The sequence below is a fragment of the Saccostrea cucullata genome, unplaced genomic scaffold, assembly GCF_032062105.1.
Source record: "Saccostrea cucullata isolate Sc308-1 unplaced genomic scaffold, CSIRO_AGI_Scuc_v1 ctg204, whole genome shotgun sequence".
Lineage (NCBI taxonomy): Eukaryota > Metazoa > Mollusca > Bivalvia > Ostreida > Ostreidae > Saccostrea > Saccostrea cuccullata.
This window is the reverse complement of record NW_026940736.1, coordinates 559,121-582,401: the sequence shown is the minus strand read 5'-3', so window position 1 is coordinate 582,401 and position 23,281 is coordinate 559,121. Positions and strand designations below refer to the sequence as shown.

General features: G+C 33.6%; 1 protein-coding gene across 4 annotated transcripts; it reads right to left on the bottom strand.

Moving 5' to 3' along the window:
- Window positions 1-297: 297 nt before the first annotated feature.
- Window positions 298-21,643, bottom strand: LOC134256171 (carnosine synthase 1-like). 4 transcript variants are annotated; one of them, XM_062738808.1, is made up of 7 exons: window positions 21,604-21,643; window positions 4,015-4,109; window positions 3,067-3,870; window positions 2,711-2,873; window positions 2,291-2,599; window positions 1,844-2,106; window positions 298-1,591 (listed from the first exon to the last, which is right to left on the bottom strand). In XM_062738808.1, exons 2-7 carry the CDS (start codon window positions 4,045-4,047, stop codon window positions 368-370), a joined length of 2,796 nt encoding a protein of 931 aa, XP_062594792.1. In that variant the 5' UTR covers window positions 4,048-4,109; window positions 21,604-21,643; the 3' UTR covers window positions 298-367. The 4 variants fall into 4 exon arrangements, with proteins under 4 accessions (XP_062594792.1, XP_062594793.1, XP_062594791.1 ...); XM_062738809.1 differs by having other exon boundaries at window positions 4,015-4,099; window positions 21,604-21,622; XM_062738807.1 differs by lacking the exon at window positions 21,604-21,643 and adding an exon at window positions 10,346-10,566 and having other exon boundaries at window positions 4,015-4,099.
- Window positions 21,644-23,281: the final 1,638 nt, after the last annotated feature.

Sequence of the window (23,281 nt, the reverse complement as noted above, 5' to 3'; positions counted from 1 at the left end):
AATGTCTAAAAATATATACATGTACATGTACCAATCTTGAATCTGTTTGTTGATAGCAAATTTTCTAAAGGTGCAACGATCAATTTTCGAATACAACCTGAACGTGTTTCAGTAAAATTGTATACGACATAAAAAAAGAAGAAATGTTGTCTTTCAGTTAAATGATATACAACATGAAATGTTCAGCAAACCAAAAAAGCCCAGGATTTTTGTCCTTCCGTCAAATTGTATATATACAAAATAATAAAAATGACCAAACAAACAAACAAACAAAAAAAGCCAGCAATTTTTTCAATTTGTGCATCAATTAAATTGTTTACAACATGAAAAAAATGTTCAAACTTACAAAATACAGCAATTTTGATCATCAATTAAACTCTGAGACATAGTGCGGGACATCGTATTCATTGTTTGTAACTTTGAAAGCGTCGCAGATCATCAAAAGCTTTTCCTTGGATGCGGCCCTACTAGGTGTGCACACGGCTATATTACACATTGGTTCCTCGGTCTCGGGAGTGGCATGGCTGAAATCATCTTCAATCAGAGTATAGAGAATGTCCGGGGCATTTTGGAATGTCTCCGACCAGATCTGGCTTTTGAAGACCTCAGCGTGCTGTGACGGTATACACATCACGCCCATGATATGACAAGATGGCTTCTCCTTGGGAGGAACGGGCTTTAATCCACAGGCTATCAAGAAGGCGCACCTGACCATATCAACATTATAGCACTTCAAGATCCAGTGTCGGTTGTAGAAGCCGCCCATTCTGGCGTTGATTTCTATCAGTTTCGGTCCCGTTGGTGACATCTTCATTTCTACGTTAAAGACGCCGTTGATTAGCCCCACCTCCGTGCAGCATTGGTAGGCTGCCGTGACGATCTGGCCGATCTTATCTGGAGGTAGACAGGAGGGCATACAGGCTGCGGTCTCGGTGAAGGAACCCGGTCGTGTGGGGCCGTTGTCCGATACAAAGGCTGCTATAAGCTTACGTTTGTAGATCACGAGATCAACATCATGCTCTGTCCCTCTGAGCCATTTCATGACCATCATGCTGTTTCCATGGCCGAGACCAATTCCGGGGAAATCAGCTTCACAGGTAAGTTGGTTCTGAAGAGAATTGAAGTACATAGTACATTCGTCCAAGTCGTGACACAGCTTCACGCCAACTGCACTGGAACCAAACTCCAGTTTCAACACGCAAGGGAGGCCTATTTCTGCCACGGCGGATGGTAGGTCCTCGGCTTTTTCCACATGAATACATTTTTCTGTGTACAAGTGTGTTCTAGGAAAATGAGGAATGTCCCCAGTGCGACTGTATAGCGTTTGGTGCGTCTTAGACTTCTGCTTTGCGCTCCTTGCTCCCGATACCCCGGCACCCATCAGACCCATTTTTTCATTAATGATGGCAGCTAGAGGTCCACAATCTTCCCAGAAAGTGCAGCAGCCGTCGATGATGATTTCCTGCTTTTGAAGGATTTCAATGATGTTTTGCGCATGCTCTTCGTCTTGTGTGTGGTCTAAGAAATCGTACTGGATGTATCTGTGGACTTTAGGAGCCATCTCTGCCGGAAAAGTATCACATAGAATAACCTGAAGAAAAATAATGAGCACCTTCAGCAAGATTTGTTAAAATTCAATACATCATTTACACTTTCTGGCGATATAATTGCTGACACCTCCCCCAGTCTCTGTCTTTAGTTACTTTACTTTTATCAGTTCTAAACTTTCTTAGCAGTTTTACAATAAACAGACTTTTCCAGATTCTTTGATTTAAAAATACTTTATATTCTAATAATAATGACATAACGTACGTAAAAAACAAACTACATGTAACATAATTACCCTGATATTGTCCCTAATTGCAGCATCCAGTATAAACTTTTTGCTTTTGACTCCCAAGTTCAGGACCAGTACCCTTTTACCCTGGACCATGAATTTCTGAGATCGTTCTATCATTGTTTCCACCAGGGGGGCCACGGATTTTCCGGTCTGGGAGGGGTTGATGAACTCGTACAGCTGACAGTTGATGGTGCAGTCATGGCTGTTGACCTCAATTCCGTATGGGATGTAATTTCCACCCCTCTTACTCAGGAAATAGTCAATTCCTATTCAAATAAAAATTGTAGGTTTCAACAATCAACAATAAAAATAATTTGTTAATGGTGTTTTATTAAAAAAAAAAAGATTCCGAATCTCATTCAGAAAACCTTGGATGATTCCGTCGCCTTCATCAAAGATGAAGTTACAAATCGCCCGAGGTATGCCGAATGGATGGAGACTATGTCTTACCTATAACATCTGTCTGCGCTCCTACACACCCCTTTTCGGCCAAGGTAAGTGAATTCTCATGGTTGATCACACGTTGAAGGAGTTTCTCTGATCCTATTTTGATCGTCTCCACTATGCGTTCCGTCTCCGCCTCCAGACCCCACTGGCGCATAGTCGTCTGCAATGATTGCGGCACAGTATTGTCGCCGTTGATTGGTTCGTTTTTCTTGCCGACACCACATATAAGAGTGGTGGTGGTTGGTACGTCTCCTGGCCCTCGGCAGACGTTGGCACGAAGACGAAACGAAAAGTCCTTCATTGCGTTATCATCTATCAAATAGAAATAATAATCCAATGATCATTTTTTTCAAGACAAAAACGGCTAAATTTAGCGAGAATTCTAGCTTTATACATCCTCCCAAATCGTATACTAGTATATACCTTCGCATGGGCCACAGAACACTTCTACCAAAACACCGTCTCCGGGATCCAAAGCCTGAAGCAGCAGAGCTGCCGCATCACAAATAGCCTTGGAATCCATCCTGTTGTAAAAGGATACTCCCATACTTCCATGCCATTTTATTCCAGACGGTTTCACTACAATCTGAAGTAGAATAAAACATTTTCACTTTCAGTCATGAAAACTGAACACGACAATAAAAGGAATCAGAAAAGGGACTTCACTATGATGGCATTGTTACATGTACCTAAGGTATTTTCAAAATTCATTGAATCAGTGTAGAGTAATGAGTTTTATTTTGAAGAGTGATTATAGATAAAAAAGGGGGTTTCATTACCTTGTCCACGCCGTCATCTAGTTTGTTTAAGAAAGACATAACTTCTTCCTGTATGAGGTTGTCTACCCCTTCTTTGGTCGAGATCTTAAGAATCCTAATGTTGGCATCGTTAGGTACATTGTAGGGGTAGGGGATTTTGTAACCAAAAGCAAGAGTTTCCGGGTAAGCTACACCAGCTTCAGCCATCAGAATCCTAGTAAACAACTTGTCGTCTGTTCTTTTGACCAGTTTTAGCGAGCTGGACATGGGGCAGTCAAGATTGACCTCCAGCTCCTCCCCATCTCCAGTCTGGCCCTCTGTAATGGCCCTCGTGAAAAAATTCATGAAGTACGTCACATGTCTGGGCGGATCGAAGACGTCAATAAACGTCCTACCTCCCGTGTCAAAGGATATCGCTTTGTGGACGAACAGGCTGTTCATAGAGGGGTCAAAGTCACTAGGAACGACTGTGATCCACGACTTTGACATGACCAGAAGCATATCCCCGGGGCACTGCCGACCCCCTTCCAGTAAAATGGCCATGCATTCCACGGGGGACGACATTACAACGATGGAAATCCCCGAGGCAGGTGGAGTAGTCCTGGGATCTTCCGTTCTGTCCACGGTTTCCGGGAAGTTTGTTTCATACAGAGAATACTGCAGGGCATCGTAATAGTTTTCAATGTACTTGTCATTTTCTGGGGCCTCCTCTACGAAGTCTGGGGGGTCCAAATCGACGTCCCTGTTCCACTCGCAATAGGATCCGACAGTGGTTGTGTACTGGTCAGCCGGTAACTTCCTTCTTAAAGCAGCTCTAATGCTTTTCTGGAAAAAAAATAAAATATTGATTTTTTGTACTTGTAAAATTATTTTTTTGAAAAATAAATCTGCATGCAAATTCAAATATATTCATTGAACGTTTTGAAAAATGTTGCCTTAAAATGTTCAATATTTTTTTTCTATATTTACCTTCACTTTGTCTTTGGAGATTATTCGTTCCATCTTTTTAATTGTCCTAAATCTGTATATAGGAGAAGATAGACAGCGGACAGATCTGTGAAAGACTTTGAAATAAAATATTTATGCAATATTTTTATATTCACGTAAAAAAGTAAAATATACAAATAATTTTCCACCTACACAGTAAATCACATGTGGCTGCACTGGCGCTCTAAGTAATTTTTTTCATGGATAGAGTACACCGCTATCGAAAAATTATTTTACCATTGAGAGACAAGCCAAATTTCATTGAAATATTTTTTTTTTCATTTTGGATTTTCTCAGATATTAAACATGTAAATATTGTTTTGGTTGCAAACAGGTGCAAAAAAAAAAAAAAAAAATGTTAGTGCATATTATATTTAGTAAATTTTTACATGATGTAAATAGTAATATGGACATTGATTTTTTAAAATTAAAATATTTATGAAAATATTTTTTAAAATAACTTCTGTTTTAAATCCGTGAATATCACTTACAGAAAACAATTATGTATTAGACGATACGTAGCGGACCAAGATTTAAATACGAAATTTTATCAAATAAATAATGTACATATAAAAAAATTAAATGGCTTTGTATGTTTATATTGGTTAATACGGATATAACGTTTACAAACAATGATTTTAATAGATTTGAAATTTTATGTACCCCTTCGCCCTTTTTTTTAAATAAATAACTTGTACATATAAAAAAAAAAAAATAAAATGGCTTTGTATGTTTATATTGATAAATACGGATATAACGTTTACAAACAATAAAGTATAATACAAATGATTTATCATTCATATCACAGATGTACCAATATAATTAGTATTACAGATTTTAAACAACGATGGCTCCTTAGTTGTCACTAAATCAAACTCTTCCAGAATCGATTTCATTCCTCAACCACAATTCGATTTGCACAAAATGTAAAGTAGTGTAACAACAAAGTTTATTTTTAGATAAAATTTGTGGAAAGACGATATATTTTTAAAAAATTGCTTTAGAATTTAAAGTAGTTAACACGGTATAACCAAATTTTAAACTACATAATTATATATTCTTCAGAATTTGAATTGAATCTAAAACTAGGTATGTAACAGTGAACGCATCATTCCTCTCAAATTCAATACTGCGAATCAACAAATATCAGATCGTATCATTCGATTCTAAAATATAATCTTTACAAATCGAAAGAATTATCAAGAGGAAGTTTCAAAACATGATTTACATTATTCGGTACTTTCCTTAAGATCCATTGACATGTCATGATCTCACTTCATTTTCTCTCTACGTCTCTATTTACCATTTTCTAGCAGCGTTTGAATGACGTCATAATATTTTAAATTTTTCCGCAAAAATGAATAATGTGTTTTGTCATAAAAAATTAACCCGAGGAGATACTAGAGTAGATCAAGTAATGTTTAGAATATCTTCTTTTTCAATTATAGTTAAAGTAATGTTTAGAATATCTTCTTTTTTTAATTATAAAAACATGAGTCGGGTCGTTTTGGTTGATGCACATTTTGGTAGGGAGCGGGAGAATTGAGTTTTGGAACTTTTGTCCTATATCCCATTTGTAAAATTTTAATACATAAACAATATGTTCATATACTTCATCATTTTGCTTCTGTGTGTGACGCTTTATAATTCGCTTGAACATGTAAACACACGTTTAAACACAAAAAAAATTCAAAACAATGATTTTTATTCTCGTCAATATAACAAATTAACTGTGAAAATTACTACATATGTAGCTATTTTTAACTATTCCAGATATTTTTAAAAAAATGAAGAAATTAACGTAGATAAAGCAGCATTTTTCATCTCGCTTTTATATTTACAATATCAGCCTGACCCTCTTTTCGTTAAAAAAGTTAAATATATAGGCCTACAGAGTTGAAGATCGCCTAACGGTATTCAATGAAATCATATTAGGCGAAACAAGATCGACAAATTTGAAATACAAATCTTTTTTTTTTTTTTTTTCGTTTTTTATGAATATCTCAAATACTCCAAATCAAGATCCGAAAAATGACTTGAAAATAATCTTTGAAAAAAGTTCATGTACTTGCAATAGATTTTTTTTTTAAAATAAAAATTGTGTAGATAAAAATAGATCAATTTTATTCATCAAAAAAAAAAAAAAAGGAATTTAAAAAAAAAAGTTAATTACTCATTTCGATTGTGCATTTGACAAGATATCACGCGGAAGGGTGGTGTTTTTAAGGTAACATGCTTTGACAAATGGTAAATATTTACCTCCTTATCGTAAAAAAAGTTCGAGATCAAGGCTAAATCAGGGAACAGATAATGAAAACGGGGCATTCTGCTTTTGTTTACAGGGCTATGACAAGAGAACATTGACCTCGCAAATCTGGCGCTCCATATTGACTATGAGCTTACTCATGAGGTGTAAAAATACAGAGAACTAGAGCAAAGCTCGTTGCAAAGCAACGAGTAGGTCTTACGTCCTGTTTTGACCGGAAGTGACGTCAACAAAAGAAAACAATGAGCTAAGTCGTCTCCAGTCACTTTATAATTTCAATTTTGCATCAAAACCTTAAAAAATAAGCTATTTTTGGCTATTTCCGGCTTAACCAGAAGTGATGTCGACGGACGGAAAATTCAGTTTTATGCTTCCAGTGACATATGTTACCCAAAAACTTGTCAAGAACGGCAAAAATATGCATTTTCTGACGACTTCCGGTTTGACCGGAAGTGACGTCACCGGACGCATTTTGACGACTTCAATAGATTAAGCTTGACATTTTAAACAACTTTGTTCTTGGACGTATTACAAATTCTCAATTCTTTTTGAGATATCTGGAAAACAATTTTGGCCCCTCTAGATCCCTTAATTTAGGAGTCAGCCCTTTTTTCGAGATATCATTTGAAAGATCTTGTAATTCTGCACAAATTTTATTCTATATGTTTTCACAAAATATTTTTAGTTTAGAAGATAAAAAGCTAAATATGTGTAAACTTTCGCTCTTTTAGGCGTTCTAATTTTTGACCCCTATATAGCACCGTTTTGAATAGAGGAATCAAAAAACAAAAACCGCTATGCACAACTTCAATCCTTCTGTTGTGTAAAATCAGTTAAATTTCTGCTCCAGTTTTTGCCATTTCCGAGCCTTTGTATGGAAATGAATGCCTATAAATTTTCGTTTAAAGGGAAATAACTCAAAACCGGAAGTGAAGTTTTGAAAAGCTAGACAAAATTCTGATAGAGTTTAGTAACGTCTATAAACTCTGAAAATTTGAGCAAAATCCATTGAGAAATGAGTGAAATATGAGGCCTCAAAGTTGGCGTCTAGGAAAAGGAAAAAAAAGAATAATCTTAATCATCAGAATCAGTAGGTCTTCCGTTGGAAAAGGAAGACCTTTCATTTTCAATGTAAATCGCAGGCCAAAAATGGCGGAATCCTCTAAAGCTATGTTAATTAATGCAAAAATAAGCAATATTTGCCCCCCCCCCCTTAAAATTGTCAAAGTTAGCATAACACATAGGCCTAGTTTTGTCGAGAAAATGTTTAAAATGTCTTCGGTAGACCTCATGTTTACCCTACAAAACCTCTAGAATCCATAAATAGATTAAGCTTGTCATTTTGAACAACTTTCCTTCTTTGAAGTATTACAAATTCCACTTTTCGAGATATCACTTTTGGGCCTCAGATCCCTAATTTTAGGGGTGGCCCTTTTTTCCCCCTCATTTGCGCCCCCAAACTTCAATTTTTGGATATGTTTTAACAAAATATTTACAGGCAAAACGGAATAATTTTAATTTTTTATATATTTTTTCACTAACCCCCCCCCCCTTCCCCAGTGGATCGAGTTTTGACAATATGTCATCCTTTTCAAGAAAGATTGGTTTCGATCGATTTTTTTTGCAAGATTGTGGATGCTTGGCGACAAATTAAATGATCGGAAAATAAAGAGGAAAACCCGTTATACAGTACTTACGTTAATATTTTTAGGGATATTTTTTTCGTTTTCACACATAAATCAGCCTAAGAATGTTTCTATGGATACTGAATAATGTGATCGCACTTTGTCTTAAAGTTGTTTACAAACCTTGTTTAAGATTGATGTGGACGAAGAGCGGTAATATTCATACTATCCGTTTAACGCTGTTTTAATTAAAAAGGGTCTTATCTATATGCTACGCAAGCTTAATTTTTAAAACGATAGACCTTACTTCCTTACTGGAAGAATTCCAGTTACGCGCCACAATATCATATGGAATGTTTGCACACGCGCGGTAAATTCCGGTTCCCGCTTGTTTGCGTGACCTTGAAACGTCATAGACCGATCAGCTGTTTTCTGACTTCCTTTGTTTTCAAAGTTCATCAGGTAAACATTGAAAAAAGAAAGATAAAAACTTGTGCATTTTTTAAAGTATTTGTCCGAATCAATCTTTTCTTAATTACAACCTATCATCATATTTGTATTTTTGCATATGAACGTCATGTTATGATATTAGGGGCCTTATTCAAACTTCCGCCAGAGTTCGTTTGTACCACAGGCCTTTGGATCGCTTAAAAAAAATTGTGTGTGTAAAAAAAAAATAAAGGTACTGAACTCTTACACTGGGTACCTAATTTCGCTGATAAAATATTTTTCATTCGAATGCTCTAAAATTCTACTTTCTATTTAATTCTATTCATAGATAAACAGTCTTCAATTCTACCAAAGCTCATTCCGAAATTCCATATATTTCTTTTGAAAGATATTCTGAAATCAATTTCAAAAATGACCTACTTTCTTTTTTACTCGACAATTTTAGCTTGGGCCCCTGGCCATTCACATGTAAACAGACGGTGTTTGAAGTGCGGCGAAGAGTTGCATAGTATTTGCAAAATCTTTCAACAATTTAAATTTGATTTCTTACTCCAGATTGTAACGTTAAGTCCGTAATAATATTCCTTTCGCGAAAAATTAATTTGAAAACGTCTACATCAACAACTACCGCCATGTTGATTATGAATGTAAATGAAGCCATGGTTTTCCGTTGGAAACGAATTTTTCCCAGGAATGCATTATATACCTTTCGATTTTCAAACAATTAGACCGCTAAAATGTTGTTTATGACTTAGTAACACCATATGATCAAATTAAAGAAAAACCTTGTAAAGCTTGAATGCAAATGAGCAAATATTCTTTGAGTTTATATATAAATTCCGGGAAAATTTGTCCTTTTCAAGTTGTTCCCGCTTTACAATTAGTGAAGGCCCAAGCTGATGTCGAGTAAAAAAATTATTGTCAATTTTTTAGGAATTGATTTCACACATATCTCGAGAAGTATAAAGAATTACGGAATGAACTTTGGTAGTAATGAAGATTGTTTATATTTAAATAGATGTTGATAGAAAGTAAAATTGTAAAGCATTGGATTTAAAAGAATTTTATTGGCGAAAGTAGGTACGCCCACAAAAAGAGTTTGCATACCTTTATTTTTTTTTTTTCAACATCTCAATTTTTTTTTTCTAAGCGAAACATTAAAGGCCTGTGGTTTGTACCAAATGGAGACGCAGAGGACTATGGGTAGTATGGGGCCTTATTATTATGCTGACTCTTCTCATTGTACATGTCGTACTTTATGTACTTGATGAGATCTTGGATCATTTTGCTACAGTTGCAAATTGCGTAGTTTTAAAAACACAGTTACACGCAATGCGCATGCTAAATGTAAATGCCCTAGCTCGCTCGTTCGTGACCAAAACAGCTGAAGGCAAAAAGGTGACACCGATTTCGGACAAGTTTAATTTAGTCATATTTTGACAACTTTTGAACAAAATTTACTATGTAGATATCTACATGGTCACGTACAAAATGTTGATTTTTTTTAAATAAACGAATTTACTAATCAAATACAAGAACAGATAAAATTTTAACGAGATCCGTTTCTGCAAAGACCTGTAAAAAGTCTCCCCTTTTTTGCCGTCTAGACTCTCGTGCAGTATAGCGAAGTATTTAACCATGTTGATTTTCGATAATAATGATAAAGGAGGCCGTCTCAGACTGTTTCTATAATGGTTTTAAATAAATATTGTCCCTAAAAGACTAAAATCGGAGGTTTTCTTTCAATTCGGATATTTTTTGTAAATATCATGAGGTAAATACTAATTTTTGATTTAAAAAACTCTTTGATCAAAATTCATGCACACATTTACGTGCAAAATAAAATGAAGCAGTATGTGTATATGTCAACAAACCATTGCTTAGTACTATGCCTAGTGAGGAAATATTTTTACTCTTTATAATTTCAATAAAATAATTAATTAAAGAATATTAGCATTTAAAATTAACTTACGGCTAAGTCACTGTTAAATGAGAGTCCTACACCAAGAATGGCGACGCTGGTCCAGCTTTAAGTCTGCCATTGGGGGGACATTATCGCCAATATTACTGGTGAATTTTTGTGTGTGTGCAACGACTTCCTAACTTTGGTAAGTTATAATACAGAATAACGCGTTGATTCCAGCTGAAACTGGTTTTTATCCCAAATGTTAATCGAATCCGGATTCGACTGGAATTCTCTTGTCACACACAGTGTTTACAATCTTTTCAATCGATGAGCGTGTGAAAGAGAGAGGAAGAAAAACAAAATACATTTGTGTAAAATTGTGCACTCTAATATGGGCCAAGTATTAAATTGTTTTTGCGTTTGACCTTTGTTTTTTATTGATATGAGGATACATCGCGGCACTGGGAGCAGTGAACTTTTATTTCTAGAAATAAAGTGTAGGAGATATTTCCTTAATTGAAAAGAGATAGACAAAGAAGTTACTGTATTTGATCAATCTATCTGTACTGGCTACATCATAAAAATTGTGCATAAGATAACGTGAGATTAGATATATTGCACCCAGTTTCCGTTTGCGTAAATAACATATTTTTACGGACTTTTCCCATTATTTTGAATATGTTAATCGAGGATCAAGAAAGATGTCTTTTATAAAAAAAAATCATTGTCTATCGATCATCTTCGCTTGCCTTTGGCCGCTTGATGTCTGTTTACAAAGACAAAGATTTAAAATAAAATATTCCCCATAAATTTGCACATTTTAATGTTAGGAGTTACCTTTCTTTGAATAAAAAATTAGTTAGAAGTGAAAAATTCTATTGCATTGGACTTTATTAGGCCTAACTATCTTGACTATAAGTCTAAGAAATACCGCTAAGTCAAATTAGTACTTTTTTCAAAGGAGGCAAAGTCATTCAATGTCGATCTCGACCCGACATTTATTTTAAAATTAAACTACTGATAAATGTAACGAAAAAAATATGAATTTTTTATCGGTTGTCAAAAAATTCTAATTTTAAAGATATTCAATTCTTTTGTGCGGATTTTTGAAACTGTATAAAAAAGTCTTCAAGAATTTACTACAGAGAGTGTACCCCTTATCCCCCCTCCAAAAAAAAACAAACACATACACACACAGCACGCATACACACCACACACATACTTTAAAGTTCTTGTGGTATATACATAATGATTGTCAAAGCAAGAGGTCAAAGCAGGATAAATCGATGAATGTTTGCGTTATCTGGGACGAAGAAATATAGCAATAAAACATCCATGGTTATTATGGATGGAAGATTGAAAAATAAGATTAAATTTACAGCTCTGTTGAAAACTTGAGTTATATATTAAACAAAATTTTAAACTATTTCATCAAAAGGAAAAAAAAAATCTACTCTACAATTTGAATGTCAAATATCCTGATTTCGGAGTTTCATTTTCACTTTCAAAAAATATTACTCCATAAAATGGAACTGAACTATAGAAAATGAAATCTGCCTCTTAGAATTTTTTTTTTAATACAAATTTTAATTTTGGTATTTTAAAGAAGTAACAATATCTTTTGACTGTGTTAGATCCACTCCCTACCCAAATTGAGAGTTCCAAAAATTTTCGAAAAATTTATTATACACTTAAAATTTTCGAAAAATTTATACTTTCTGTCAAGGGTTTGATAAAAGAGCTATAAGCGTTTTATTATACTGATGTATAATATAATTTCTATTTTTTTTAGAGTAGCAACAACTCAATTTTTTCCCCTTTTAGAAATTGTCGTATGCTTACATAATTGTCGTATGCTTACATAAACTATTTTGATTCGATTTTTTATACACATTTTTCACCTCTGTCTAATTGTCAAAATTTGAAATTTCGATACTTGATAATATTTGTTGCATAGCCCGAACATTTTTGCTTTGCAAGGCATAAATAAAAAAAAAAGTTTGTTTGCAGTCGCCTACTGACCCACTAAAATGCACCCGACTCAAAAACTTTTTTTCAGCCATTATTTGAAAAGAATTCTTTTTGGAAATGTCAAATTTTTAGGATATTGAAACTTGTTCAATTTTTTTAATTTTTGTTGCTGTCAATAAGTGGCATAAAATAAGTGGAGGTTATTTACATTAAGTAACCCAATGAAAATCTTTTGGTAATCCAACAAAAACTTGATTACTAAAATCTGTACCTACCTTAAAAATTCACTCCTACCTATCGACCTACGCTCAAAAATAATAGGACGGCAACTGCAAACAAAGAATTTTTAAGCTTGGCCTAAAACGAAAGCAGTTTGAACCGAGTTTTACCCAGTTTTTTAATAGTTCTCAGGATCATTGTTTCTTATCCAAACATGCTCAGTCCATGTTATTTCGATCAATATAATTAACAATGTAATGAAGGAAAACCAATTTAACCATAATTAATGTCCATCGGTACCTGTACAGTCAAAAGATATTGTTACTTCTTTAAATACTTTTAAAACAAGAAATATCTGACAAAATTGCGGTTCTTACTGGTAGGTGCTGGGTGGTTACTGGGGAGGGAGGGGGGTAAGAAAGAGTTATGATGTGGGATTAAAAAAAAAACTATAGGGAGAGTAGTGTTTCGATCAGATACGCTTTAAAAGACCAAGAAACAAAAATAAGTTTTTGTGATAATTTTTTTTTAGGGGGGGGGGGTATTATTATATAATGGTAAAAATTTAATGCGATCATGCTGCTGCTTCTTCTTATTTGCATTTTCTTTACTCACCCAAAATTATTGATATCAGTATATCTTATCTTCGAAAATGGATATGATACGAGTACATGTATACAGATGCATGCTAAAAGTGAAGATAATTTATTTTTTATCTATATATATTTCATTTTAAACAACATTTTATAAAGTCACTGGAATGACACTATTTCCTGACAAATTTTACCATAAAGGACAAGATAAGGTAAGACCCCTTTTGGCCCCTGGTTTGGGGTGTCTTTTAGAATGATGCAACAGTTTAAAAACTAAAAACTACTTATCACCGCTGCCAAAAAGGATTATTGGTTTTAAGTTATGGGATACACAGTGGTCACAGGACGGTCAGAAAATGGGCCAATTTCTAAATTTTCTCTTGGGGGGGGGATTTCAATCAATGTTACAGCACATTTTCTTTTAGAAAACATAGAGCACAAGCTTTGCTACCTAACAAATTTATATATATTTCATAAACTAGTATTAGATGCGTCTTGTGTGTAAAAATTTCAGATTCGCAAGCTTGTGCTCTATGTTTTCCGAAGTGAAAAGTATTTCAAATTTGACAAAATTCTCCAGAATTGAGAAAATTCGAGAAAACATCCTATTTTTGCACCCTGTTGTGGCCTATTTGCATGCTTTGAATGAAAATTAGCGCTGGTTGAAAACAAGCGTCGATAGAAGTTCTTAACTACAAACTATCACAGTTTTTACTGTGTTCTGATTTTTACACCAAATAAGGGCCCAGATTCAGATTAACTTACCTTGTCCTTTTTTCGATAATAAAAGAAATTGTTTTGTTTGATAAAAAGAATAGTTTTTATCTGATCAGCATCAATATTCAAAAAAATATTGTAATTTAAGTGCGACATGAATTATATAGTGAACATTGATCTTGAATTTTAGAACTTTTGTAAGTGATGAACTATCTTTACCTAAAAACTAGATATGTAATGATCTTTTAGAGCAAGATAACTACATATTTTCTGGTTCAAGTACCGAAAAAAAAATGAAATTGGACAAAAAAAATGACCATTTGCCAGCGATTTAACTACATTTGGTTTTCAATAAAATTTATAGAGATAAAATAAAATAATCTTTAGTTTTGGCACACATCTGTATATGAATATGTATTCAACGCATAGACCTAAATTGAAGTCGATGCTCAATGTAATCCTATAGACCCTAAATGTGCTAGTTTAGTAGTGCTACATTTGCTACATACTGGATACATATGTGTAAGGATTTGTCTCGGAACTTGCCTATCGACAAAGTAGACTTGTTTGTTTCATTTTACAAATAAACCAAGGTAATTTTAACTTACATCAACTAGTATCAACGAAAAATAAATATCTTACCAGGTTGACTAAAGAATCGGATCTTGAAAATATTTTTATACATGATCGGACTTTTGGGTGCTGCCAACAAAGTCGTTTTTAATTAAGAATTTGACAACTTTCCTTTCACTCAAACAAAACACAAAAATACCCGTCACAGTTATCTACATTTCTATATATCTTTGTACTGATTAGATAGAAATTCTCACCATGAAATTGTAATGGACTTCCTGGTCAAACATACAGTAGCTATATTTATCCCCCTCCCCCAGCAAATGTTGGTTTATATACCGAAACATCGTTTTCACAAATGTCAATAAATATTACGTATTTAAGATAAATGTATAGACCTGCAAATGTTGTGCTATTTCAGCTGTTCTGCAGTTTGCATGTGTTAAATTTATAACCATGATAATGAAAAGATAAAGTGATAACATATGTAAATAAATGACCAAAGTAACAAGAAAAATCTATGTATGTGCACCGACAGCCACCCGAGTACACGTGTAGTATATCATGCAAAAAAAACAACGCATACGCATGTTTTTCTTTTTACAACACCTTTGGCTTACTTTCAAAAATTCCAGTATGATCTTGTTTAAATGCCCTGAAGTCAGCAGTTTAAGAAACAAACAGTCATCTCTTTGATGACACGTATAATTTTGGTCAAAAAAGCAACGTCCCCGAATAGAGAGTCACACGTCATTTCTGGAGATCTTGTTTACAGTTACAAGTAATCATATTTTTATCGATAAATAGAAAATATGTCAGAAAGACACTACAAAGAATTCTGAGCACTGCAATTCACTTATAACTCGAGGACATACCCTTAAGTTTTAGTTGATCATTAGATTTACCTGAATAAAAGTTACAATGTGTCCAGGCCCCTTTAAAAACATTCAATCAATGTAAAAATTGTATAAATATGCTATTTGTAATGTACATTTTATGCATCCTGAAAGTACTATATAAATATTGCATGTAAAGTGTAACTAAAATTTTCAAAAAAACCATTGTCAACCTGATTCGGTTGACATTATATACTGTTTTTCAATGTTACACTCAACTACATGCAATATTTATTATATTATACTGAATGTTTTATGTGAATACATATTACAGTGAACCGTGCGCGCATAAATTCCACGCAGTCGCTATTTTTTGGAATACCACCCGTCGTCAAGCAATGTTGACTGTTGCTACGCAGGAGGGCGTGGCTTCATTATTCAGCGGGTAGTAGTGTTTTTATCAAATGTTTCTCGACGAATCAGATTCAAGTAATTTACATGAAAGTATAATATAAGTAGATAGTTAACTCTCTATTCATTACAATACAATCGTGTTTTTTTTGTTCTGTTTATTGTTATTTATAACTATGATGATTTCGGACATTGTTCTTCTTTATGCTCCACTATGGGCCCGAATTGGTTGAATAAATATTCTATTCTATAAAGCAGGGACCCCTAGACATTCCAGAGTGGGATCAGTGGCCTAGGAGGATTGAGCTTCCCTTGTTGACCGGTTACACCTGCCGTGAGTCCTATGTATGCATCAGGTAGACGGCGCTTTCCGAAGTCAAATCAAGCATAAAAAACAAAGGTCCGGACTATTAGTATGAAATATAAAAAATATTGTGAAAAAGTATAGTAAAAAATGTTTTTAAAAAGATACGACCCAAGGATAGGTTGTATAGGCTTACATGGTCATTTTAATGACCATGGATCATTGGCGTCGGAAGCAAATTGAAAGTGTGGGGGGGGGGGGGGCTATGTAAAAAAAAATTTGTTACATCTTTTTGTGAAACCTGACAAGCAAAAAAAAAAAAAAAAAAAAGGGAAATACCCATTTCCCAAAAACAAAATCCTTTTTAAACTTCAGTACAAATTTTTTTTCCAAACACCACCACTTTACCTATTTTTAACCTATACTGCGACGTGTCTGCGGAAAGTGGGGGGGGGGGGCTAAACCTACGAAGCAATGTTCAATGTCTATACTAAGTATATTTTTGGGAAAAACAATAACATGGCCTGACGCCTATGTGGATTTAAAGAAATTTCAAACAAGGTATTGAAATCTCTGTGATATCAACTTTTCTATCAGTAGCCTGCTTCGTTTTGACAACTTTTCGTACTCAGACCATGCTCCTGAGTATCGAGAAAGTTATAATAAAGAATTTTTGCAATTAAAAAAAGGAAAAATTAATCTAAGCTGCTTAATTTTTACACAAAATTTAGTTGTGAGTTTGCCGTTATCGTCAATAGTAAGTTAAACATTCAAATATGAAACAGATGTGACAGATTCGGAGGTGTCTTTTCAAGTTCACTAGGATATATCTAGTCGACAAGAATGGAGGCAACTGTTGTCAATTGATAAAACGTCGTAGATACGTGTACAGGTATAAATATTTACATGACGTGTTGAAGTCCACAGCAAGTCTTATCACGTATAAGTTTTCTTTTTTAATACATTCTGTTTAAAGAAAGATCGGTTAAAAAGGAGCACAATTAGTGCCCACCTATATTCCTGGAAGATCTGGCCTCCAAAGACTACGTAGATGCCGTCAGTGAGGAACTCCAACATCCTTTAAATTCAAACTTCAAAGGACTTGTGTGTGGAATTTAACAAAGTAATTTTACTTCAGATCAATCAAAAGCATCTTCACTAGCCAAGAGTTTTCGGTCCACTCCGCTCCCCATCAATTTTATGGGGAGCGGAGTGAACCGAAAACCCTTGGCTAGCGAAGATGATCAAAAGAGATGAAAATTGCGAGGTCCATTCAAATTGGAGAATCATCTTCTGATACAAAAAGCCTAGTTTTTAATTCATCGTGAGATATGGTCGAATAAAGAGTAGAAAAGTATGTTTTAATTTTACTATAGCTTTTGGGAAAAAAGTGCCATAAAATTTGCATTTCTTTTCTTTTCTTTTTTTCTTCTCTCTCTCCCCCCCCCTTTTTTTCCGGAAAATACATATTTGATTAACACCACTTTGAGAATCGAATTTCTTGAACACATAATGGATTTAAAAAAGAAAAAAAATCCTTTTTTCTAAATACATGTACATGTACTTACATATAAAACCTCTACATTTATCGGGAGAATGGGTAATTCTTTGTCAACAGTTCTACAAGAAATATTCCTTGTCAAAATTTCTGACAGTCTATACTGTTTTAATGTGCATTAAAAAAGTGTCTCAAGTGTTTGACTTCTGCAACCTTTGCAAAACCAGAAAATACTGCTGTGGTACACAAAAAAACAAATGTCTTAGCTAAGGGATGGAGATAAATCTTCCAATCCCAACACTCTAAAAAAAGTTTTACTTGTTGTTTTTAAAATAAGATATTAGATTAAGAAAAACTAGTAATTATTAGTAATCCATTTAGTCAGAATAGCAAGTTAAACTATTAAAATTGAAACATAATTAGTAATAAGGATGAATTCATTTACTTATAAAATGATTTACTAAGTTCACTAGAATAACTAAATCATTGGGAATTGTATTACTTTAAGTTAGTAAATGTACTACTGTTTGTTAAATTATTATAAAATTTATAGATAATATGCTTTCATTTATAAATTTTATGAATTATTACTGTAAATGTAATTCTAAAATTAATTTAAATCTTATTATTACTCAAAAGAATACTAAGAAAATGAAATATTTATCATTTTCTTTTTTAAAATCTTATTTACTAGAAACACTGCAAAAAGGACACACATGTGAGTACTACCACAGATTTCATTATAAGAGTTCCCTTATTGGGCCCTCTGAATAGTTTAATAGAAGACAACTACTTATGATGGAAACAGTTATATTTTCTATTTCTTTTGCCAATTTCTTTGTAATTGTTTTATTATATATAACAATAAAACATTTGATTCCAACTTCAAAGCCTTAAAATTTGAATAAGTTGTACTTGTGTGTAAAAATGGTTAAACATTTCAAGTACTTATGTTTACTTCATTTTAATTAGTGTGACTTTTTTTTTCCCATGAAGGAATATTTAGAAGAAAGATAACTCCTCCTCACAGACAATTAGTGATAAGACTACCATATTTAAGCAATTACTGATCTGAATTCTCCTTGATTTAGTAATTAAATTTTTGTTTTAGGTAAATCAATTAAATACAATTCAAACAAGATATGTTTGTGAAACACCTATGCCCCTGTATGCAACATAGCAAGGGTTAAATTTTTCTTATATGCAAATTTAAATTATTGGGATTTCTTATCTTTTAAGGTCTTAATTGGTAAAAAAAGTCTTGCCATAAAATGTGAAATATGGAAACACTTTCTTCAGATGTCTGGTATTTACTGTTCAAAAGATTTGGAAAATACATATTTGTGTATAAGTGAGTCAATCTGGTCAAATTTGGTGATACAAAGAAAGGTTTGTCAAAAATACAAAATATGAAAGTCAAAGCTTTTTTCTAAATCAAAAGTTATGGGCAAGTTTAAAGTTTCTGCGGATAACCAGACAAACAGAGAGAAGCTAGACAGACACGACAAAATTCTTTGTCAACAGTTCTAAAATAATAATTATATAGTAAATAGTGGTAAAATGTAAGTACAGACCAAGTAATGTTTTTTATATACACAAATTTAAGTAATTATAAATTACTAAATAAAACTTTTTAGTGTGTAAGTAAAACAATTCTTTAAAATACAAAAATCAAGTAAAACATTTGAATCTAGTAATTGACATATATTTCAAAATTTTAAATTTTAAGTAATTGCTTAGTAATTATCTAAGGGATCTTTGTTATTTCAAGTAAAAAATGACTACTAAGTAAAACCTTTTTAAGAGTGAAGGAACCTTCTTCTTCCCACCATTCTTGTATTCACCAGATACTACCACTATAATGTGAAGATCGTTTTTAAAATAATGACATTTTTATGCCTAACTACATTATACCTCACGTTTTAAACTTTTGCACTAATGTGAGGTAAAAAGGAGGTGAAAACGTAATCTCATTTCATATATCTATCAAGGAATAATTTTTTCCAAGAATGATTAGAGTTTTGACTCCTATTCCCAAGGTCAAGAAAAAAATATAAAGTTTTTGATATTTTATGTGCCAGGAAAATGTCAGAACCAGCTCCATTATTAAAACTTGGAATTCTGTCATCTTTAGAGTTGATTTTCGATATTTGCGAATCGAAATAATTAAATACCAAACTCAAAAATTATCAATAGAAAAATGCTTCTAATGCTCCTATCAGTATTGATGAAATCTCCACATTTTGATACTACTCTTGCTAGATTTTAAAATACACGAAATGAAAACAAACCTCGACACCTCTGATAAATTTTCTTCACCGGACTGTAAACTGGTATTTTAAAAGCACTCCATAAAAATGATGTTGGTGAGTACTAAAATTATCAATTGTACTATTGATAATTTGTGTCAGTAGGATATTTTATCCCGTCCGCAACTATCCAAAATCAACCGGAAAATGCCGCTTCCATTTGGAAGCAGCGAACTATGTCTCTGCGGCGAATTCCCAGTCTTCGTCATAGGCACTCGTAATGGCACCGGTTCTGACGTTTTCCTGGCATGTAGAATATTAGTATCAAAATCGTTCAAAAGCCTGGAAAACGTCAGATATATCGGACTAAAAGAGGTATTTTACACACGATGAAAATTTGCTTAAATCAAATGACTCAGGTGTCCTAAATTAAGTACAGAGAGTTTAAAACATTTGCATCTCCTATAATTAACAAACAGATTTTCATTATCAAAAAGTTTATGCTCAAAATAACAATTACTCTCGGCTTTACGCATCATGCATCTAGGCATGTATCTAGGCGTTGACAGGTTATGTAGTGCTGTAGTACTATGTAATATTGTGTCACCACAAAGAACATTAAGCAAATCGAGCAGGCTTACAACAAAAAAAGGGGGGTGGTTATCGTTTATCATGGTTTATCCTATGATATCATGCATGTATCCTTTCACATTATCATATCTAGGATAAAAATACAGCTTCTGTAAATCTTGCATTTGATTATTTTACAGATAGACCAATAGAAGCATGGGTACTGCAGAGCGGATCATCGCATTGCAAAGAGCAAACATTTAATCTATAAAACAAGAGAGCATTCGACATCGATTCCAATGCAAATTACGTCATTTCCGTTTCGCACAAGGACAAACTAATCGGCAAACACACACACAGTTGCGTTACTATATCCCTTCCAACTCCGACGAGAGGGGATAATAATCAAAGTACTGGATGGACATAGTATCAGAGCTCGGGGTTCGTTGGATAACATTTAACTTTGGGATATCTAACAAAGAATTAAAACACAAAATTTTCAAAACGAAAAGAGTATCTCACTGACAGAATTAGAACAATTTGGTGGGAAAATAACTGCATGCTTAATGTAGCAAAAAGTACACAAGTGACTTTTATAGGTTGTTGACGTTGTTTGTTATGATCTTTGTTCAAGGTTACAATTTAAAGGTCAATGTCACTCCAAGGCTCTTAGCAAAGAGAAAGAAAAAATAAAGGCTCCCAGGCTATATCTCTAGATCCTTTTGATTCGAATAAAATCACACTTGAATGTGTATTTGATGTTTCTGATAATTCACAGGAGTGTGTCATAATCTTGATTGGAATGATTTGTATGCAGCAGGTTTTTGATGACATATAAATGCATGTGTACCATGACAATGACTCAATGTCAAATCTCAAAGGTCAAGATCAATACGTATCGTAATGATAAAAACTATTCGTTACATGTATTTATTATTCCAAACATATTTTATTTATGCAGCATGGCGATTGCAGATTTATCATTTAATTGACAATATATTAATGTGAGTAATGAAAACAGTTACATGTAATTTGGTATGGTACTTATTATACATAGAGAATAAGAAAATAAGATTGTGTTGTTCTGTGAATCACAGGCCTTTGGATCGCTTAAATATCCGACTTTAATAAATGGGGTGTATAAAAAATGATATTTTTTAACACCTCAATTATTTGGGGGGAAAGTGATCTCAAGGCCTTTGATGTGAATTAAAAGTTTTCCAATTTATATCATGGGTCGACAATATCACAAAGAGAGCTCTCAGCGCCTCCTTCTTAATTGACACCCCCACCCCACCCCCTAGACAACAACAACACTAACAAACATGAAACTCAATATTAAAGTAAACGAAAGAAAGGCAAATTGATAAAAAAAAATCTTACCATTCCAATGATATAAATTCAACAGTCAGTGTTGTTAAACATCCCAGCATCTCCAATATCTAGAATATTTTATGTTTACCTTCACTTTCGCGTTCGTTTTCCCCTATATCAGAAATTCTCTTTTCTTTAATGGCTAGGAGTTTTTGACGTGTTTTTTTTTTTTGAGAGAAAGTGTAACAAGCTGACGGATAAACAAAGATAAACCTTCTGTATAAAATAAGATTCCATTCAGTCTGTGCTCACAGGGGATTTTTTTCCAGGGAAAACCTGCTCCGTCAGTGGTTATTTTTCTTCTTCAAAAATTGAAGTAGAACATAATTTTCGAGATAAGCTGTGAAAACTTTGAATCATCGTTATATAATACTCTTGACTTCGGTAAAACTATTTAAAGATAAAGAATATTTCAAACCCTTATCTTCATTTGCTTAAAGATTTGTGAATTTTACAAGTTGTTTTCATCAATGTATGATAATTTTTTCTGTTTATTTTTTAAAATAGGTATCATAATTTATATTTCTGTAATTAAAATGGGGGTTTTCTCTTTATTCATTAAAATAGGCATCCGACACACGAAGGATAATGCTCTAGATTAATTCCGGTGTTGAACTTCCTGCATTACTTTAAACTCCATTAATCTTTTAAAATTTTAATAAAATCGGACAGCAAATTCGGGGGAAAATTGGCAGGAATATAAAATGGTTCAATCCTCGATAGTTTTTTTTTTCGGGGGGGGGGGGGGGGGGGGGGGGGGGGACAATTCATCCATAAACATTGAAATGCAAGTTATGTTAATATGAAAAGCCGGGTACATTGATTCTTTCTACACATTACTGAACTAATAACTAATAAACCATTCTAATGGAATTGTTTATGGACAAAGACCCTTTAAAAACGGCACTGCAGCTGGTTTCAGCTGGAAATGTTTGAACTCCACCGGGAATATTTTGATGAATTCGTGTTTATTGCTGTTTTGATATTTGAGCACCCGTACCATGGAAAAATAGGGGTTGTATATTTCAAGAAGAAAATCTCCAGTCAAAGATGAAAATGAGATTTCAACAGTTTAAAGAACTACGCTACAATCCAATTTTGGCAGTTTTTCAAGGTCGTGCATTTATATACAAAGTAGCAATCTGTCGGTTTTCGGAATGTATCTCCCCCTCTCTCGTGTGAGATTCACCAGATGGGCCCCTAATGATATGTCCGCAATCACTTCATCGGTAGAACCATAAATACATACTGTAACACCTTTTACCAGAGAATCTTCATTCACTGATTAACTGTCTTTAAAAAAAAGTTCATACGTGGAGTTGAGTGAAAAACTCTTATGATTGAAGGGGAATGTTAAATTGATACCTTGGAATGAAGCACCTGATCAGATCATTAAAACATCCACTAACACTCACTGAAATGAAAATTCAGATTTTTTTTTTGAAAACATTCAATGATAAACATTTATTGACTGGGTTCAAGGGCAACATTTGTTTTGTCGGACCCAAGAACCAAATTGTAACGACCTCAGGCAGTTTGGTTCGAGGGTCGACAAAACGCATTTTGCCCGAGAACACAAAAATATTACGTTATACTTATACCTTTTATTTGTTTATTTTGATATGTAAATTTCGTTTACCCGCACTATACAGCTGACTCCACCCACTCTGACACGTTACAAGCGGTC

Bases quoted from the DNA above. Each gene is read 5' to 3' on its own strand.
- LOC134256171 (XM_062738808.1), bottom strand. From the start codon at position 4,047: ATGGAACGAATAATCTCCAAAGACAAAGTGAAG. The intron at 3,871-4,014 runs GTAAATATAGAA...TTTTTTTTCCAG, and splicing joins TCTCCAAAGACAAAGTGAAG to AAAAGCATTAGAGCTGCTTT. The intron at 2,107-2,290 runs GTAAGACATAGT...TTATTTGAATAG, and splicing joins AGCGCAGACAGATGTTATAG to GAATTGACTATTTCCTGAGT.